The 20,323-nt window shown below is 50.8% G+C and overlaps 1 protein-coding gene and 1 long non-coding RNA gene across 3 annotated transcripts; one reads left to right on the top strand and one right to left on the bottom strand.

Moving 5' to 3' along the window:
• Positions 1-695: 695 nt before the first annotated feature.
• LOC135821066 (uncharacterized) lies at positions 696-17,127 on the bottom strand. Its single transcript, XM_065334126.1, has 4 exons — positions 16,936-17,127; positions 7,486-7,558; positions 5,510-5,983; positions 696-4,246 (listed from the first exon to the last, which is right to left on the bottom strand). Exons 1-4 carry the CDS (start codon positions 16,957-16,959, stop codon positions 1,776-1,778), a joined length of 3,042 nt encoding a protein of 1,013 aa, XP_065190198.1. The 5' UTR covers positions 16,960-17,127; the 3' UTR covers positions 696-1,775.
• Positions 17,128-17,981: 854 nt separating this feature from the next.
• LOC135821065 (uncharacterized) lies at positions 17,982-19,996 on the top strand. 2 transcript variants are annotated; one of them, XR_010554285.1, is made up of 3 exons: positions 17,989-18,388; positions 18,481-18,643; positions 19,542-19,996. It is a non-coding gene; the product is annotated as an uncharacterized LOC135821065 (long non-coding RNA). The 2 variants fall into 2 exon arrangements; XR_010554284.1 differs by having other exon boundaries at positions 17,982-18,643.
• Positions 19,997-20,323: the final 327 nt, after the last annotated feature.

The following is a 20,323-nucleotide window of genomic DNA, read 5'->3' as shown; positions in this document are numbered from 1 at the left end:
CTTGGTTTTTGCAGAATCAAAAAGTCTTTCATTGTAGTTACCGTACACTGAAATGGCACCAAATGCCCGGAAATGCTTGCAATTGGCTTTAATTTTTGAAATTTTTTCCCGGGGAGGACCCCCGGACCCCCCTTCCATGGCCGCCACACTTCCAAAGTCGTTCCGACGCGCCTGTATTATATATATTATATAATTATACTTCAAGTATTACAAAATAATTGAGAGGCTTTGAATTGTTTTTATCAAAATCTAAATATTTGCCGGGTTGGAAGGTGGGAACCACCATCCACCACCACCACCATCAACACCACCACCATTCCACCATCACCACAACCACCACCACCATCCGGCACTACTTCGTGAGTTGGCGATGGTGGAGGATCGGGTTCCCCTGCCGCGATTAGTGCTGCACCGAGCTTGTTTTGTGTGAAAGTATATTATAATTATTCTTATATTCATACTTCAAGTATTACAAAATAATTGAGAGGCTTTGAATCGTTTTTAACAAAATCTAAAATATTTCCCGGGTTGGAAGGTGGGAACCACCATCACCACCACCATCAACACCACCACCACCACCACCACCATCAACCACCACGAACACTGCACCACACCGCCACCACCACCGCTACCACCACCACCGCCACCACCACCACTACCACCACCAATTCACTCAGATGCATGACTTGCACGTGCCCAGCAGACACCAGGGAAACACACAAACAGCACAGTCGCGCAAGCATGCACACAGGCAGCTCGTCCAATTGGTAGCCGGTACAGAAACATTATCCAGAACAGGAAGAAATGCACATCATAAAAAAGGCATGAAAATCAGCCGATAATCTAGTATTACTGATGCAGCCAGCATACGTGCTATATACACGCACCCTGGTTAGATACAAGTGATTGCACGTCAAGTCAGTGACACAGGGGGGGGGGTGATAAATAGAGCTCACCGACACGTGCCGCGTCCCTGCGCACCACCGCCTCGGTGAAGGAGCTTACAAGGGAATGAAAAGCAGTTTGCGGGCCGGGCTGGAATGGGGCCCAGGGCTAGAGTAGGATAGAGCACCTAAGTCACACACCTCGGTCTATACTATAATATAGAGATTAGAGAGATTCCACGTCGGGAGAATAACAAATTTACAATCGAACACACAGAATGAAAAGGACTACAAGCGTATTTTTTGCTAGTACGCTGTATAAAAATGTGATGCCAGATTCGGAAACGCACGTCCAGAACGGAGTGAACTCATCGGGCAGTGCGGTCGCGACACGGACTCGGTAAACCGACAGCGAACATTGCGTGGCGCTTGGCGGCAGCAATAGCAGCAGCAGGGGCAAAGGTAAAAAAATAAGATGCCCAAGTGGATGGGAGAATGCTCCGGGTTTGCGATACAAGACAGTGCAGCAAGACCCAGTAAGGTCAACGGCGCTATGCATCGGATCAGCCAGGAATGACCCAGATGCCTCGATTGGCCAGAGTCACCGCACGTGTGGTTGACCTTCACCTGAACCACAGCCTGTTTGGCACGTGCGCAACTCACTGGTAAAAAAACACATCTATGAAATCATGTAGGAGGGGTATGCCATCCGGATCGCGGACTTGGTGCAGGCTTCAGGATGGCATGGCCAATAAACACCGCTGTCCTGGATGCCTCCAATAAGCTGATACCGACACAAAGCAGCAGTGGATCTTCTCGGCGGCGGCACAAGCAGATTGCCCACCATGCCTGGTGAAGAAACGCAACAAGGACTACAGCGCTTGCATGCGGTCATCCTTCCTCCCACGCGTCGTCCACCGTCTGGGACTTTTGCATGTGTTTTTTTGCTTCTTGTCGACCGATAGCACCAAAGCCTACTCCAACATCACCGACGGCGTCGCCACAACCACGACCACCACCACCACCACCTTGCGAGTCAAGTTTACTTTGGCCGGTACGCGATGGATACAGCGACGCGATAAAGTCGCCGGATATCAAGCTTTTTCGCTTCTTGTCCTTTTTCACCGACCTTTTGCTTTTCCTGGACCAGTTGTGGCCGAGGGAGAAGCCAGTGCCAGCACGCACCTCGGCAAACTTCGACTGCGGCTGGCCAGTGCTGCGCAGGTCGGCTGCAGAGAACGGCAGCGGGGCGTAGAGGTCATCGTCCTCCTTGACCGAGCCCATGGGACTGTTGGAGCTGCGCAGCTGAGCCGACGAGTGACTGCTTCCGTCGTGCTGCGTGGGGTCGATCATCGGCATGGAGTGGCGCATCTCGGAAAAACGCATCTCTTGGCTCTCGGCGAGCATGTCCAGTGTGTCGTAGGTGCAGTCGGGTTCCTTCAGGACGGCAGCGGAGCTGGCAAAGAATGCACCGGCCGTGCTGTGCCGCCGGGGAAGACTGTCCGTCCTCGTCGCAGCAAGGTGGCAAGGTGGCGGTGGCTCGTCGGATGTGTCCGTCTCGACGGGGGTCATATACCCGTAGGCGTCGTCCGTCGGGACGTTCGAACGCATGATCTGCGACGAGTCCTGGTAGATATCGTATACAGATTCGGGCTGTTGCTGCTGCTGCTCTCTCCAGTGGACCTGTGTGATGGTGGAATTGTGCCAGACGTACGCGCCAGTAGGTGGCCGCGGGGCTCCGAACTCGCCGGAGAAGGAGGTGGTTCGGCGAGGCGCTGCTTTCCGTCGCTTCAGGGAGCCTGGCCTGGAGCCGGACCTGGAGCCAGGCCGGGAGCTAGGCCTGGAGCCCGGCAGTGGTGCTACTGCTGGATCACTGGAAAAGCCTGCCGGTGGTGGTGGTGCTGCTGCTGCTGCTGCCGCGGGATAACCGGAAAAGACCGGCGGCAGCGCCGGATTGGTGGAAAAGCCGGCCGGTGGTGGAGGCGCCGGATTGGTGGAAAAGCCTGACGTTGCTTGTGCTGCTGCTGCTGCGGGGTAATTGGTGAAGACTGGCGGGGACGTTGGCAGCTTGTTGGAAAAGCCAGCCGGTAGTGCTTCTGTGGGATAGTTGGAAAGGACGGGAAGGGGCGTTGTTGCGGGATTGCTGGAAAAGCCTGCCGGTGGTGGCGGTGGTGGTGGTGGTGCTGCGGGATCACTGGAAAAGCCCGGCGGGGGCGCCGTGGGATTGTTGGCAAAGAAGGCCATGTGAAGCTGTGCTTCTCTCTTGCGCGGCGTACGCACCATCACCGACTGGCCGCGCACCATATTCCTGTTGCGCGGCGCCGCCGGGCGCGCTATTAGACTGGACACGCGCTGAAGCGGCTTTGGTGGCGACGTTTGCTCATTGCCTGCAGGTTGCGGTGGCGGGGCATGGCACAATCCGTTCAGCCATGTGGGAACAGCAGCGGCACCCGTGCCTGGGCCGTGCACCGCACCTGTAGCACCGTCGTCCGCGTGCTGTTCGTAGAGCGTTTCCTGTTGGTTGGCAGCAGCGCTTCTCAACAGAGGTGCCATGGCGCCACGGCCACCCGCTGGTCCACCACCGGCAAAGCTTCGACTAAGCACTGGGGCCGCAGTGCCTCCGACCGCACCACCAGCACTGCGGCCGATCAATCCACCGTTGCTATAGGCAAACGCAGCGCCCGCACTGCGTCCGATGGAGTTCGCCGAGTAAATGGAATAGACGTCCTCTCCAAGGCCATCATCCAGCATTAGAGCCGTGCTGTTGGCACAGGAACGCTCATCGGCAGTCGGCGAAACCCAGTCCGGTGGCAGGCCGGATACGTCCCGGTACAAGCTGGCACGCGGGTTGTACAGGCCGAGAGTGCCGCCACCAATGGAAGCCAGATCTGCGACGCTGCCGGGAGCCACCGGGGCCGCATTGGCAAAGTGTTGCTCATCACTGCCGCCCAAGCTGCCGCCGCCACGCCAGGTTGAGTAGGACTGCTGGTGCTGTGGCAGGCCCAGTCGTGGATATTCCTGCTGCTGCGAGCGTCTGGGCAGGGCAGCGGCGTCTTCGTCCGTGTTGGGAGACGTCTGGAAGTACCTGGCAAGAGTGTTGCCCAGCAGAGACGTGCCAGAGGTGGAGGCGCTCGGCGGCGGTTCGGAGGATTCACGTCGCTGTTGACCGTAATCGTGGGCGTTCATTGGCACGGTGCTCGCCGATCTGCCCTTCTTGCGGTACGGCATGGCACCACCGGATGTGTTGATGATGGATGCGCGATACTTGGCCAGATACAGGGCTGTGAAGGACAAGGCGCACACCACAATGAAGCTCCCCAGTACGACAGCCGCGATTGCACCCTTAGAGAACGCCTCGGCCTCTGCGCAGAAGAAAAGACAAACACATGCGCGCGCGCACACACACACACACGCACACACATACATACCCACGCACGCACACACACACACACACACACACACACACACACACACACAATTTTCAGGCTTATGATAATGCGACTTTTTACTTAATTTTTTAGCTGGTGGAAATGCGGATATGCTAAGTTTACTTTTCTTGGTCTGGTTTGAATAGAAGCCTAGCACAGACTTCTGCTTCTGCAGGAATAGGCCCGGCTTTAATGCGCAACATTACAGTATTAGATGACTCGACTGCTAAGAAAATCTCAACTGACCCTCAAAACCTGTGACCTCAAATAAACACCTGCCCACTAGGGGTGAAACGAGTATCTGTTTTGACCAATCGATCACTCATTCATAATATTCGATCGAGTATCCGATTATTTCGAGTATTTTATCAAAATTCTAAAGCGCTAGATTTGTGAGTTCTCGACCCATTCGGAAGAAATTATCTGTGAACATAGAACAAAAGTCGCCAACGTCTTGTACAGAGTGTAGAGTAACGATTTTCACCAGTACTTTCATTATTTCATAACAAACTAACGTTACTTGCCCTGGTGATCGCATCGTCCAAGTCATAAAATACTGACTCAAAGGCATGCATAATGCATGCATACCAGTTGATGAGCGGTACAAGAGAAGTTTTTGAAAAATAGAATGCCAATACTAAAAAAACAAACAAAAAAACGATCGAGTGCAAAATTTCGAATACTCGCTCGTTTGAAATTTTCGAACGAATACTCGAATATTCGAACTAATCCTTTCACCCCTACTGCCCACCTATCTCAACACACATGTGCCGACACATGTGCACACACACACACACACACACACACACACACACACACGCACACACGCGTGCGTGCGCGCACGCATACACACACACACACACATGGCACACACACCAGTTGGGATTTGCGGGCACGTCGCAGTCCTGCTCGAACTCTACGCATGCTTCTAGAGGCTATAGCTAGCTAGCTCCTAAAACAACATGTACTGAAGGCTGTAGCGGACATTGACATAGTTGAGAACTGGCCACGTGGAGCTGGCCTTGCAACTGCAAGCACTGCTCGTCCAGTTTTACAGTGTGGATGTGAACTACAGTGCATGTGCCCACTAAAAGCAGCAAGGCCGCTGAGCCCGGTCATCCCATTGGATCTCAATATCCACAACAGTACATGGCATATGCAAAGAATGGGCACCAGCGGCCAAGTGAAAATACATACCGTCCTCCGCAGGTGGCGTAGCACTGGGGAAGAACACAATGCCAAACGTTGTTGCAAGCCGCAAGCTGGTTGCCCTGGGTGAATGAGTACTGCTTTGAGGACTGGTGCTGGCACTCACTGGCGCAGGGCTGGGGCGTTGACTGCTGGGATCAGCTGTCTCCGTACCAGTCCGTGAAACCGCAGCTGTTGTGCTCTCGGTGCTGGTGCTGGTGGGAAGAGTACGTGTTTTTGTTGCTGCTGCTTTGGTGGTGGGGGATTGAGTTACTGGTCGAGAACTGGTCGCTGGTTGAGTTGTTGGTACGGGTGTGGTGGGGGGAGTGGTCGCGATGGGCTGATTTGGCGGCGCTGGCGTTAGTGTTGTCGGTGCCAGTGTATAAATCATGACTGTTGTGGTAGGCTCAGGCGGCGAGGTAGTCGGTAGTGGCGCGTGTCCCGACCCATGGTTTCCGTTCGGTGGGAGTCCAGACCCGGATCCTACAGCAGGACGTGAGAGCAAGCACAGCAAAACAGATCGACACGCCATAATTAGGGAGTTTGGTTCCGGACCCGCGTCAGGTAAAAACTGCAGTCACGACTCGTGTGCATAAGTGCAATGGGCATGCGTGGCAGCTGCTTGGCCAGACTTCGAGCCCGCTTCTATTTGATCCTGTGGCCAGCACGCCCTTGTCAATGCTATGTTTAGGTAGCCGAGGTCATTACCTTTTCATTGATGCCACACATGCTGTGCGGGAACACAAAAATGGTGCCCCGCTTTGCGCAGAGGCATAGCGAAGTACTGATCTCGACCAGATGCATACTCAGCTCCGGGAGGAACACCCGATTTTCATGTTCAGCGGCCTTGAATTAGTCTAAAACAAGAGGAATCTAGAACATTTAGGCTTGCGCTTTATCGCGGAAGAAGGAACATGATCACAGAAAACAGCCCGCGGCAAATTCCTGGTGGTGGGCGAAAAAGAGTGAGTGAACTGTGCGCACACTGCAGAAGCGGCGACGATGAAAACGTGTTTGTGCAAGTAGGCACGCACGGCATGCATGCGCACATCCTGTATCGCCATGCACTTCAGTTCGCACCCGCATGTACGCACCAGATACTGCAGTGCTGGACGGAAACCACACCGTCTCCATACGTACTTGCACTGCTTTCTGTGACTGGGCAGGCGATCATTTTCCCAACCTCAATCGTCCATAACTCTGGATTGCCTTGGATTTTTTTTCAATTTTTCACAGGTTTGCGACATCTTCCCGGTTTAGAAAACTAGCGTTTTACGAAAACACGCGAATTTGATTTTCGAGTGAACTCCCTAGCATAATGACCCGGCACAGCGGAACAGGCCAAAACACCATATTTTAAACGCAACGCAAGAAAAGGGGCATCGGAAGGTACTCTTGTTGTAACTGCCTTTTCTCTACCTGCTCCCAGTCCCGTGCCATCTCCACACTTATACACATTGACGACGATAACTACATCTAGAAGACTATAATTATAAGACGATACGTACTACAACACTCTACTTCGGAGCAGCTGTGAAAAGGCCCTCTCCGGGGAAACCTTTTGGGTGATTGTGCCTGACTCGACCTAGAGATTATATCGTTTTTCGCAGTTCAGAAATCACAAGGAAAATGGTGCGGCTTTTTGGGCGCACCTCTAGGGTGGTTTCGACGCCCCTCTAACTAAGGGGTCATCCATAATTAATAATTGTCGAACTCTTTTTTACAAAACGAAATAATTACGTTATGGGGTGGGAGGGGGTTGACCAATTTCGTTTCAGAAAACATTGATGCATGTACTTGGTCGTTGGAGCAGTGACACACTTGCAACTTTTGTTGTACATGTATATGCATGTACATGTATGTCAACATTTTTTTACGTTCTTAGGGGGAGGGAGGGGTTGGGTCTAAACAAAAATAATTGGTTTGGTGAAAAAAGGTCCGATATTTACGGAGGCCCCTAAGGCAGCATGGAGACTGTCGCTTACCAAGCACGCATGTAGAAGTGATCAGGGAGAATAGCATGATTGCACACAGCAAGTAGTGCTGCGCCGAGATGGCCTAATGGCACAACAACAACACATGAACACAGGGGAACACATAAAGACATATACAAGTAGCCAAGTACAAATACACATACACACACACACGCACGCACGCACACACACACACACACACACACACACACACACACACACACACACACACACAGATGCCCAAGACCCCCCCCCCCCCTTCCAAGATGCTGTAAAACGGCTAGTTTTAGCGCCAGTGATATTTTAGCGATTCTAGCGAAAGGAGTGTTCTCGCTAAAGGTTTTCCACATCATTCGAAATTTTGGATGTATGATACAGTACAAGGCATCTCTTATTTAACCCATCAACTCAGATCGCTTTAAATATTTCATCGCGAATTGGTCCTGATTCAGAAAACGCTAAATATTCTACCCGCTAAATTAGCCGTTCTACAGTACACAGACAAAACAGCGACGACGACGACGACGACGACTATGAAGATGACAACGATAACAGCAGCAGTAGCAACAACAACACGACAAGATACAAGACTCAATCACATATGTGTAGGCATGCAAGAAGCCAGACTAAGCACACGGAAAGAATAGACAACTAGCCATTGTGTCTCTCAGATTCTTCATCTGTAAAACCAGCTCAACAGCAGCATATGGCCAAGAGCATTACGCAATGCACTGTTACCATGACTGTGCGCATCAGTACTACAGCCGTGATGTACAATGCATGACTACCACATTACCCCCCTTCCCTAAGAAAAAAAAATTGTCTGCAAATGCAAACCTGTTTGAGAAAAAAAAAGGAGAGAAAAAAAAGGAAAAAGAAAAAAGGAGAAAATTGCAGACAAGAAAAGAACAATAAAATTGCAGAGGAAACGAGCAAAGAATCAATTCAAAGCAACAAATTCGATACACCCTGACACTGACGGGTCAACTCACTGAAGATACATCAAACCTGTACCACGATACAAACAGAACAAACCAAACCAGCAACTAAATTGCAAATTGGCATAGTTATGCAACATGGTCAGTCAAAAATGGAGATATTACATCAATGCACCAGCAGCTTTCTCAGTGAGCTTGACAGTGCGGCCAGCGCGGGTTACATAGCCCTCGCGATAGAGCGAGCCAGACTGGGCATCGGGCCGTGGTAGGCGTGATTGACGACGTGATTGGTCACTGGACTCGGGATGAATCTGAGCATCAGCCTCTTTGATCTCAGATTCCACTCCTGCTTCACACGGAGCAGTAGGCGTAGCAGGCGGCACATCTGCATTAGGTGCCGAGGATTTCACTTCTGACTCGGTAGCTGGCTGGGGATCTGGCGTCGGAACTGGCTGGAGATCCAAAGACCGAGAAGAGGTGGCAGTTGATGATGCAGGTGAAGCATGTTCTCGCACATGCTGCCGATTTCGGAGCAGTATCCGCCTTCCATCAGTGACGCCGACTTGTCTGCCATATTGCTCCACAACACGCCAAGGGGTAGTTGGGTCGGAATAGCCATCCTGCAAGACTACCATTGTGCCAGGACGCAGCATAGGCAACTGGCGGACACCGCGGCGACTATCATGCGAGACTGCCATGTCAGCTTTGGCGCGAATCTGATGAGAAGCATTCACAATGCGTGGGGTAGAATGGTGAGGTAGACGGGTGCGAACCATGCGACCGAAGAAAGCCTCATTGGGTGACATGCCCAGCATTCGGTGCACTGAGTTGCGAATATCAAAGAGAACTTGTTGCAAACGGCGTTGCAAAGACAGGGACGGTCGTAGAGATTGAATTCTCTCTTTGACGACTCGATGAAGACGTTCCACCATGCCATTAGATCTGGGGTAGCGTGGGCTTGATCGATTGTGCTGGATACCCAACCGCTGCAGGAACTGGGCCATTTCGGCTGAGGCAAACTGGGGGCCATTGTCGGACACCAACACGCTAGGCAGGCCGAACCTCGCGAACACTTCCATCAGCCGGTCAATGACAGCTGCGGTTGTGGTAGCTGACAAGGGAAGTAGCTCCGGATAGCGTGAACCGTAGTCAACGATGGATAATACTTGTTGACCCTCGATACACACCAGATCAACCGCCAGTTTCTGCCACACTCCTTCAATTTCTGATGGCAGCAGCTCTTGTGCGGGGTTTGTATGACGGCGCCAACACTCTGAACACTGCTCGGCGAACTTGTCGGCATCTTTAGACATGCCGGTCCACCATACTCGTCGTCGCAAAGCATCCTTGAATATGTCCCGACCTGGATGACCTTCATGGGCCAACTGCAGTACGGCATGTCGGAGAGCTTCTGGTATTACACAGCGGTTACCGAATAGCAGGATGCCGTCAATGGTCGTCAGCTGATCTCGGATAAGGTAGTATGGCTCTTCAGCGGGTGTGACTTGGGACCATGATTGCATCAAGACGCGCTGCTGTATGCTGCGCAACAGTGGGTCATCACTAGTCGCCTTGGCGATATCGTCGATATTGACTGGGCACTCTTCCAAGACCAGGCCAATGAACTCAGCCATAGAGCGGGCTTCTTCTGGTGAGGCAGTTGAGTCTTGGACAGGCGCTCTTGACAATGTGTCTTCACACACCATCTGCTTCCCAGGTGCATGTGACAAGGTGTACTGGTATGGCATGAGAGCGACCATCCAGCGCTGCAGCCGTGGTGGTACTTCGTCAAACAGCTTCTGGATGATTGAGATCAGGGGCTTGTGGTCGGTCACAACTTGAACAGATCTCCCCAGGACGTACTGTCGGAATCGAGTCAGAGAGAATACGATACCAAGCATCTCGCGCTCCAACTGGGAATAACGAGATTCAACATCGGACAATGAACGGCTGGCGCAGGTGACAGGTAACCAAGTGCCACTCTTGTCTTGCTGCCACAGAATAGCACCCAGACCAAGTGGAGATGCGTCACATGTTACCTTGGTTGGGACGTCCAAGGATGGCTTAAAGTACGCTAAGCACTCTAGCGACGAGGCCACGGCTGTCTTCGCATCGGTGAACGCGGCCGTCAGCTCATCATCAACGACGAATGGTTGTCGCTGAGCCAGTTTCCTCAGCGGCTCAGTTGTCTGTGAGAGCTGCGGTATGAATTTACCAAGGTACGTCACCATACCAAGGAAACGACGTACATCTGTCAACGTCTGCGGCAGCTGCAACTGTTGGATTGCCAGCAGCTTGTCACCGTCAGGACGCACACCATCCTTGCTCAGCCAGTGTCCCAAGTACTTGATTTCTGACTGGCGTACGCGACACTTCTCCCAGTTTAAGCGCAGGTTGGCTTCGCTCAAACGACGGAGTACGGCAGCCATGCGCTCGTCGTGTTCCTGTCGGTTGCGGGCATAGATGAGAATGTCATCAATATAGACAACGACTCCCGGTAGGCCGGCAAGGATGTCAGACACCACACGTTGAAATATCTCCGGTGCGCAAGCAATGCCAAACGGGAGTCTCTTGAATCTAAAGAGGCCCTTGTGAGTGGCGAAAGTGGTGAACGGACGAGATTCATCGGCCAAAGGGAGCTGGTGAAAGCCAGATTCAGCATCCAGAACGGAGAACACTGTTGCACCGTCCAGCTGCGCATTGATTTCGTCAACGGTGGGAAGTAGGTGACGCTCCCGGACTACGCTCTTGTTTAGGACGCGGTAGTCCACGCAGAGACGCAAAGCACCGCTTGATTTCCTGACCGGCACCAACGGTGAGACCCACGGAGTAGCTTCTCGCACTGGCTCGATTATGTCATGCTTCACCATACGATCCAACTCCTTGGCAATTTCATCCCGGATGCTGAAAGCGTGCCGACGGGGTGGGAGTGCTGTTGGAGTGGTGTCAGGGTCCACTGTGATAGAGATGGGCGTCACGTTCACCACATTGACTTCAGCAGAGGTCAGCAACTCCAGTTCGGAGATGACGTCCTGGCCATACAGGATTTGGCGGCCAGACGCGACTGGGACAACAAAACAACTACATACGATGCTGCGTGATCCAACAGAGACCGTCACATCAGCCATACCGAGTGTTGAGATGACGCCGCCATTGTACGCTTTCAAGATTCGATCACTCTTTCGCGTTGGCTGGACAACATCATCGGTTAGCACTGATCGGGTAGCACCGGTATCCAGTAGTCCTTCACAGGGACGGCCGTTGACGATCAGCGTCTTACGAAACAATTGCTGGTGCTGAGAAGTATCCACTGAGAATGCGTAATCACAGAAATAGTTGGCGTCATCCTCCTCCACCTGTTCGGATGTCATGCGCGCATTATCAGACTTGCGCGACAGGCATACTCTTGTAAAGTGGCCGACTTTCGAGCAGTTGCCACAAGTAGCATCCGCTGCAGGGCAATGCTGCTTGCCTCTTGGATGCGAGCGGCCACAGTACTTGCACTTCCCAAACTTCTTGTGCGCAGAGGCAGGCTGGGAGTGTGAAACACGGTGAATGTGAGAGAATGAATTCGACACTGGAGTAGCTGCAGCGTCACCATAAAGCTTGCTGTCCGTGATAGAGGACTCGAGTGCCACAGCTTTGCTCACAGCATTGGCTAGTGTCAACTTTGACTCTTTGAGAAGTTCTTTACGTAGCTCCTGGGATCGCAGGCCCTCGATCACCTGGTCACGGATTTGTCCCTGATCAATGGTGTCCACGGCAGTAGACGCAAATTCACAGCGATCAGCTGCTTCGCGCAGGCGTCCCACAAACGTTGTGACAGACTCACCCTCATTCTGGCGAAGCTGACGGAACCGGTGGCGTTCCGACGTTGTGTTTGTGGCAGGACGAAAATGAGCAATCACAGCATCCGTCAGAGCTTTGTACTCACATCCGGCACTGCCATCAGCCTGAGCTGGTGGAGTAGGAACTACGATTCCTTTAACAATACGCCTGACAGCGAGGCCTGCAAGGTTCAGAAACAGCCTCTTCTTATCAGCTGCCGTCGTAACTCCACAAATTTTCAGGTAATCATCAACGTCCTCGAGCCACAATTCGAAATCGGCTCCGATGTTGCTGGAAAAGTCAGGTACAAATTCCTTCGGCGCTCTGCCTTTGGGAGCGGACATGGCGACAAATCCGTGCCTGTTCACTGCGCCAATGTAGGCATGCAAGAAGCCAGACTAAGCACACGGAAAGAATAGACAACTAGCCATTGTGTCTCTCAGATTCTTCATCTGTAAAACCAGCTCAACAGCAGCATATGGCCAAGAGCATTACGCAATGCACTGTTACCATGACTGTGCACATCAGTACTACAGCCGTGATGTACAATGCATGACTACCACAATATGGACACACACACATATATACACACACACATACACACATACACATACACATACACACACCACATACACACTACTACTACTATCAATCAGCTACCCCTTGGGGTCACACCGCCCTCCACTCAGAGAACTGAGCGCAAGGTGAGGGGCAGTGGCGCAAACAAAACAGGAAGTACAGCAAAATGAATTGAAAAAAGGAAATCAAAACAAGCTGCCATATTGATGGAAAGGGACTCACAAACAGAGGAAGGAAATATCACAAACCAGATGAACAGTCTGCTGTAGGTCCACTATAAGTAACATGCAACGACTGAAAAAGGAACAAAATTAATGTGAACACGATGTTCTGTTCAACAATAACGTCTGTACGCGTACTGCTCCGGCCTTCATGCACCAGGAAAGCACAATCTTGAGCTGGAGGGTGGGCACCGAACGTCCCACAAGGGCTCCACAAGACGTACTTTCACGAAACGACGAGGAGTATGCACAGCAAGCTAACATCACTACACCATCGCCGCACGACGACTCACTCAGGTCCAAACAACACGACAAATTCACAATTCCAGCTATCACCGCGCAGGAATAAATTGTTGCGAGTGTGACCTGTATCCTTTCTCATCCAGGAATCCACTTGTTTTGCCGAACGCCACTGCATTGTTACAGGCTGGGGATTGATCCGAGGGCTCGCCACGCCACTGCGGAGGATGCGGAAAGGACGCAAGAAGACGGTGACGGCAACAAATCACCCGCCCTGGTCGTCAGCTCACTGAATGTCCTTCCGCGCGAGCGAAACCGGCTGCAAGGCATGAAAAGCCTACTGCCAGTCAATACCCAGGGACGACCCTGACCAGAAGGCCAAGGCCGCCCCGTGGAAGAGGCCAACAAAGAGAAAACCAGGAGCTAACAAATCTGCTTCCTCTCCGCGAATTTTTTTTTTTACATACACACACACACACATATATACACACACATACATGCAGACATCGAGAATATAACACTAGGGCTGTGTTTACATGAGAAGTTTCAACTCGGGTCAAGTTCAGCCCAGGTTGAAAGTCTGTACGATAGACAAAAGAGGCGAGCGTTTACAGACAGTTGACCCGGGTCAAATACTGATATGCCGCCAAAAGTCCACTTCTACAGTCCTGTATGGTCACGTGAATCCGTTCGCGCGAAATTTGCATCTGCAGTGCTGTTCAAACCTGGCGCGAGATACGCACAGAAGTACGTTTCTACGATTTTCTTGACCCGGGTTGATTTCAACCCTCCTGCAAGGGGAGGGTTGAAATCAACCCGGGGCGAAATTTCAACCCGGGTCAAGCGCAATGCATCATGTAAACGCGCCATTCATTTTGTGTACATGGCGGGTTGAAATCTGACCCGGGTCGAACTCAACCCGGGTTGAAACACTTCATGTAAACACAGCCTAGGACAAAGTGTAGTAAAAGAAAATCAGACTCAAAACCTCCCTGTGCTACCAGTGCATAATTACGCACCAGGACGAGAGATTTTAGGATAAGGAAGAGTAGGAGCGGAGAAGGGACTTAAGGATTAGGAAGAGGAGGATGATAAGGTGGAAGATGAGATGGAGGGGGAGGATGAGAAGGAGGAGGAGAAGGAGGAGGAAGAAGAAGCCTTGAAGATGATGAGGTGGAAGATGAGGTGGAGGGGAGGGAGGAGGATGAGGGGGAGGAGAAAGAGGAGAAAAAGGAGGAGGAGGAGGAGGAGGAGAACAAGGATCGCTTTACGGAATGTGTGACCATGTCAAGTACCTCGGGGAGAATGCAGCACATTACCATATCTGGCTTTTCATTAATCTGCCATCAGTCCAATGTCCCTGTTCCTCTGCTCGACCAATACGGTTCCTAATTGTGCACATGTAGTCAAGGCAACTAACTTGAACTAAGCCTTACGTTGCAGCCTCTGGCTGCCCCTTTCAAAGCCCCGAAGTCGACTGTAGAATGCATTATTTGACTTATCAGCGCTCCTTTTTTTCTGTGTGAAGAACGCATTGAATGCATACAGGCAATCGGACAATGGTGCACACAATGGAGTTGACATTCGCCGATGAGAGCCCTGAAGAATCCCAGCCTTAGCCCAGGCATGTACGCTGCTGCTCAACGAAATCCAATCAGGTGGGTCACGCTTGCACCCAGCACCTCTTCGCCAGCCCAGTGTTCGCAGCACCGTAAAACCGGAAATTTTAACGACCAAAAGGTTTAACGTTTTTGTAATTTTGGCATGATAATGTGCAGAAAGTTTAACGATGGCTACCTGGCCACCATCTGTTTACACAGACATCTCAAACCGGGTCCGCGATAATGTTTCTTCAAATAGCGAAAACAATGGTCGTCAAAACAGTAGACTTTGTGACTCGTTAGACTTTCCGGTTTTACAGTACCTGACCAAGCATGAACTAACAGGGGCATCGGAAAGTACTTCAGGGTGGTACGGTCAGCCACCAGAAGTACAATTTACTCGTGGGGTTGGGGTGGAGAAATCGCGAAATTTAGACCCCAGATCAGTGCCTTTTTATATATTCACAGGGTACCGGCCACTACCGGGGCCGGTCAAAACCGTAGTGACCGTAGCGTGCCCGACACCCCTGAGTCCAAGGCTTTGCGAATTTTCTTCACTGCTGATACAACAAACTTTCAAAGAGTGTGTAATGTATTAAAGGGGAAGTTAAGGCAAAAATTAAAATTTCACCAGTTGTAGTCTTCGGAGTGCTGAGTCGAATGGTCTTGGTCCGAGAAAGCTGAGACGCTCCCTTCCTACTTGAATCCCAATCGAACTCGCGCACTTCCACCGAAACTGGGTGACTGCGCCCTACGAGATGGGGATTTGTATGCAAAATGTCACTAAAAGCGCCGTTTCGTTCTTATAAAAGCACGGATGACCGCGATTGGCCCATATGTTGTACTCTTTTGGACGCTGAGTCGACTGGTTTTGGTCCGAAAAGGCTGCGATGCAGCGTTCCTCCTTTATTCCCAATCGAACATGGTTGAAGAAGCGGTCACGTGCGCCTGGGTGCCCAAATCACCTGGTCACCACGCCAGCAGGCGACAACTTTCACACCAAGGTTCAACTCGAGTTCAACTCGAGTGACAGGACTGCACCCAAAAAAGGTCAAACAGGCTAGTAAGTTGTACCCTGCAGGCACGGTGACCAGGTGACTGGCGTACGCAGGAGCACGTGACCGCTTGTTCAACCATGTTCGATTGGGAATAAAGGGGGAACGCTGCATCGCAGCCTTTTCGGACCAAAACCAATCGACTCAGCGTCCAAAAGACTACAACATATGGGCCAATCGCGGTCATCCATGCTTTTATAAGAACGAAATGGCGCTTTTAGTGACATTTTGCATACAAATCCCCATCTAGTAGGGCGCAGTCACCCAGTTTCGGTGGAAGTGCGCGAGTTCGATTGGGATTCAAGTAGGAAGGGAGCGTCTCAGCTTCCTCGGACCACGACCATTCGACTCAGCACCCCGAATACTACAACTGGTGAAATTTTAATTTTTGCCTTAACTTCCCCTTTAATGGAAATGAGCACCAAACTCGTCAGCACAGTCAAGTTCGTGCGAACCATTCCCGTTGTACCGTCTCCTGTGTCCTAGTGGGCTTGGGTGAAGGGAGACTTCAGCGTCGAGCCAGCACTTCCGGATACCAACGCAGCGAACTGATACGCCAACGCTCAGACATCACCACCGTACACCCATAGGCGTGGGTCATACCCGTCCGAGATCGAGTGCTCAGTAAGCAATTGCATTTTTACATGGCGTAGGAAGACGACAGGGATCAGAGAATGCCCGACTTGGTGGTATACTGAGCCTCCGGTAGAACAAACACAACAACACTGTTCGACAAGGAACTTCCTCCGAAGCGCAGCATTTCATTTTCAGGGAAGTTTCCACTGCTCCCAACTAAAAATTAATTCGACGACACAGCGTCGTCTACGTGGGAAGGCGAGCGCACGACAAACACTATCGTCAAGGGTACTTGAGAGCAGAGCTTTGCATCGTTCGACTTTCCAGCTGATAACAAGCTAGCTCTCCACGTTCCCTCTTCGCATAAACTGACAGGACATTCGGAGCGAACGACAATTACCACTATTTTCTTTGTTCGTCTTACCATGACTTTTCCTGCCGACACCATCGCGCTTGGAATCACCTTCTGCCAGCAGCAATCATCCCGGATGTCCGCCCCTCTGAAGAGAGCATACTGCGAGGTTGACTCCTCCCTGGTGCATTTGCACACATTCACTACGCTTCAAACCTCCTCACACTGACTATTATCTTCGTATTCTTCCTGCGATTGTTGTCATTTTCTTCCTACTAAAAATAACTGCAAGACTTCTGAATTATTTGTTGTGTCCGGCTTGGCTCCTCGCGGCAGGTCCTGGGGTCCGATATCGCGCGCTTCACACGTACACAGCGACATGTCGACAGTACAACGGTAAAACGAAATTTCTCCTGCTAAGCCATTTCTTTCCACATTTCGTCCAAGATATCTTCTCCAAAATCGTCTCCAAAGGAGTGCATCCGCTACGCGATGGTACCGGTACACGTGCAATGACCTTGCAACTCGCAATCCTGAGGTGTCAAACCCCAAAATTTAATCATTGTGGTTGTCGGGAAAGGAGAGTTTGAGGCACATGTCATTGTAGGTCCAGTCGCTAGTCCTGAAGAATCGAGATCGAATGACCATGCTGACGGGAAGGCTGCGAAGCTGTGGGCTGTGCAGGAGCAAATTTGGGTGTATCATCCTATTTTTGACATCATGGGCCCAGGACCAAGAGCCGGGATATAATATTCTTACATGACACGTGATCGTTGCCGGGGCCATGGCCAATAGGCGATCTTCCCGCGCCGCGGGCATAATCAGGCCATCAGGACCGTTTGACGTCATTTCGGGAGTTTCAGGACCGTTTGACGTCATTTCGGGAAACATTTTTCGACCTATCGACCTTTCGACCTTTGACCTTCCCTAATATGTTGCTTCGCGATGTAAGAAATCAAATCAAGCACGCTCTGTCTGATCTGTCATGATGGCTGAATCTTGCCCTTGCTTGCAGCCCTCGGGCAAGATTCAGCCATCATGACCTCCTGAGCGTGCTTGATTACATACTTCTTACATGACACGTGATCGTTGCCGGGGCCATGGCCAATGGGGCTGTTAAGTGATGACGTCACAGTTCCTTCGATACGCATAGCAACGATCCCACTGGGGACAAACAAAAGTAGCGTCGTCTCCACCGAACCAGTTGTCAGTGGCAACATATAGGAATCGTGTACATTTCTTCGTTTCTTCTTTGCTGTTTTCAGTGAGTGTTTTGTTTTCTCTTTGTCCTTGATCTCGACGGCGTTGTCGTGCTCATTACCTTACTGAGACGTCTCTTGTGACTGTAGCCAGTGTCACGGAGGATTTTATTGGCGTGACGAGGTAGATCGCCGAGATCGAGCGTGAAAAACGCTCTGCATTAGTAGCTCCTGTAGAATGTTTTCTGGGTTGGCGTATCCATGGTCAACAAAGCCAAGGTGCAAGACAGCATAAGAGATCTTGTAAACGATGTGAACTCCAAAAGGTAAGCTCCTGAACAAGTGGAAAGATATGTGTATTTACAAACTCTCTCTTCATCCATCGATTGCCGCTATGCATTGCATTTTGTCTTCACAGATAATCTGGACAAAATTATATTGTAACTGGAGAGTGCAATCGTGCTTGGGACCCATCCCAATGTCATCACATGGCTGTGGTGACTAGTGTATACCTGGGAGAGTTTTTCCTCAACTGAGACGGAGTGTAGGTGGATGGATTATGAGAAATGCGAAGATGTGGAGTAAGTTGTGTCGAAGAAATGTGTAATAAAATAAAATTTACTTTACACTCAAACATACAATGTACATGTACAATGTCATGTAACATCATGATAATGATTCCATCTTCATTATCTCCGCAACAGGTACGCCATACGCACCGAATACATGGTGTGTGTGCACGCGCGCGCTTGCGTGCGCGCGTACATGCACACACTCTCATGCGTGGCCGAGTTGGCCGGATGAACAGACCACGCATTTGCACGAGGTGTCCGTCATGTCATTGGAGTGCTCTACTTTATGACTCAGGGGCGTAGGAGGGGTTTTGGAAGTGGTACGACCGAAGGTCGGTGCGGCGGAAGGCCGTGTTGGAGGGGGGGGGGGGGGTTCGGGCCCCCCCGGAAAATTTTGTAAAAAAGACACAAAATCCTGCGTTCTGGGAACTTCTGGCGCAGTGTGCAGTCGAGTCGAGTACAGTACTCAGTACGACTGCAGATGCATAACAGATCTACGAGTACGAGTCTAGAAAAAGGTCTGATGCGCATATGCAAATATCGATGGATCCTGATTTTTTTATTACGGTTTTGCACGTTCCAGACGGACCACACTGTTTGAAAAGTGGTGCGGCCATGGTCGTACCAGTCGTAGCGGGTGCTACGCCCCTGTGACTTTATTCCAAAATAGTATGTCGTGCCCCTGTCAAATGGAGTTTGTGTCTATGCTCAGCGGGTATCGGGCCATGACGCCACACTGCAGTCAGCGCTGGAATTAAAATAGCACTTCATGGATTATTTTAACTAATTTCCTTTGCGTTTACTTTGTTGAGCCCGTGGTTTCATTTCTGTGTTCTGTTATGATTGACCTCTGGAAATAATCGGAGTGGATGTCATTTTTGTCATATGTGTGTGCCTTGTGCAACAGGTTCAAGGCTAGATGCACTTCACATTCGGCGTGGGATCTCGGCGTCTGGGACCTGATAACATCTTGGTTGGATGGGTAATCAAGGATGATACTACTCGGCACACCAATGTACATGTCAATGTAGTTTTTACTTTTTCAGAGCTGCACTATTTACGTCTTGATGCTTACTTCGGTGCTAGTGTTGTGTGCGTGTGTTGCTACAATGTCATTATCTGTATTGTATTCCGTCTGCTTATACATGTGTCTTTATGAAGTGTTTGCCGTGGCGGCGATGTGTCTTGTCGATCAATAGTGTTGTGAAACCTATCACTATTCATGCTTTGCTGGCTACTCGCTCGCTCCGCGCCGTGCACGCTACTAGGTCTTGTAGTATATAGCTCGATGCTTTGCATCGATCGCTGGTTGTTCTTGTTGCTTCTCTGTTGTTTGAGCTTGGTCCTAGAGTGAAGCTTTGATCTTCTTGTGTGGTGAGGGTGAGGAATGGGTATCTGGACTCCTGGTATATTTCCGTAAAGAACCTGGAATTGTAGAATCCTGAGAGTATGTCTGGCCCACTCCCCGGTCATGACATTAGCGTGTTTCCCCCGGATTATTTCTATCATCCTGCGTGTTCTTGGGCTGAGCGAGCACATGCACGAGTGTGCAGCTATAACCCTGTGTATCTTTGATTACACTTTGTTCTGCAATGCATGTACCTTGTAACAGTCTGTGCTTGCACTGCTTTGTGTGGCCTGCGTATTTCAGGACTATTCAGTGCATCAGACCCAGGTTGGTTTGGTTGC

The sequence above is a fragment of the Sycon ciliatum genome, chromosome 7 (genome assembly GCF_964019385.1).
Source record: "Sycon ciliatum chromosome 7, ocSycCili1.1, whole genome shotgun sequence".
Taxonomy (NCBI): Eukaryota; Metazoa; Porifera; class Calcarea; order Leucosolenida; family Sycettidae; genus Sycon; species Sycon ciliatum.
The sequence above is the reverse complement of the archived record's forward strand: the minus strand, read 5'-3'. Positions and strand labels throughout refer to the sequence as shown.

What these genes read in the sequence shown, in the direction of transcription:
- LOC135821066 (XM_065334126.1), bottom strand. Translation starts at nt 16,959, where the DNA reads ATGGTGTCGGCAGGAAAAGTCATG. An exon ending in TGTCGGCAGGAAAAGTCATG is followed by an intron (nt 7,559 to 16,935) that starts GTAAGACGAACA and finishes TTGTGCCATTAG; the next exon opens with GCCATCTCGGCGCAGCACTA. An exon ending in TACGCCACCTGCGGAGGACG is followed by an intron (nt 4,247 to 5,509) that starts GTATGTATTTTC and finishes TCTTCTGCGCAG; the next exon opens with AGGCCGAGGCGTTCTCTAAG.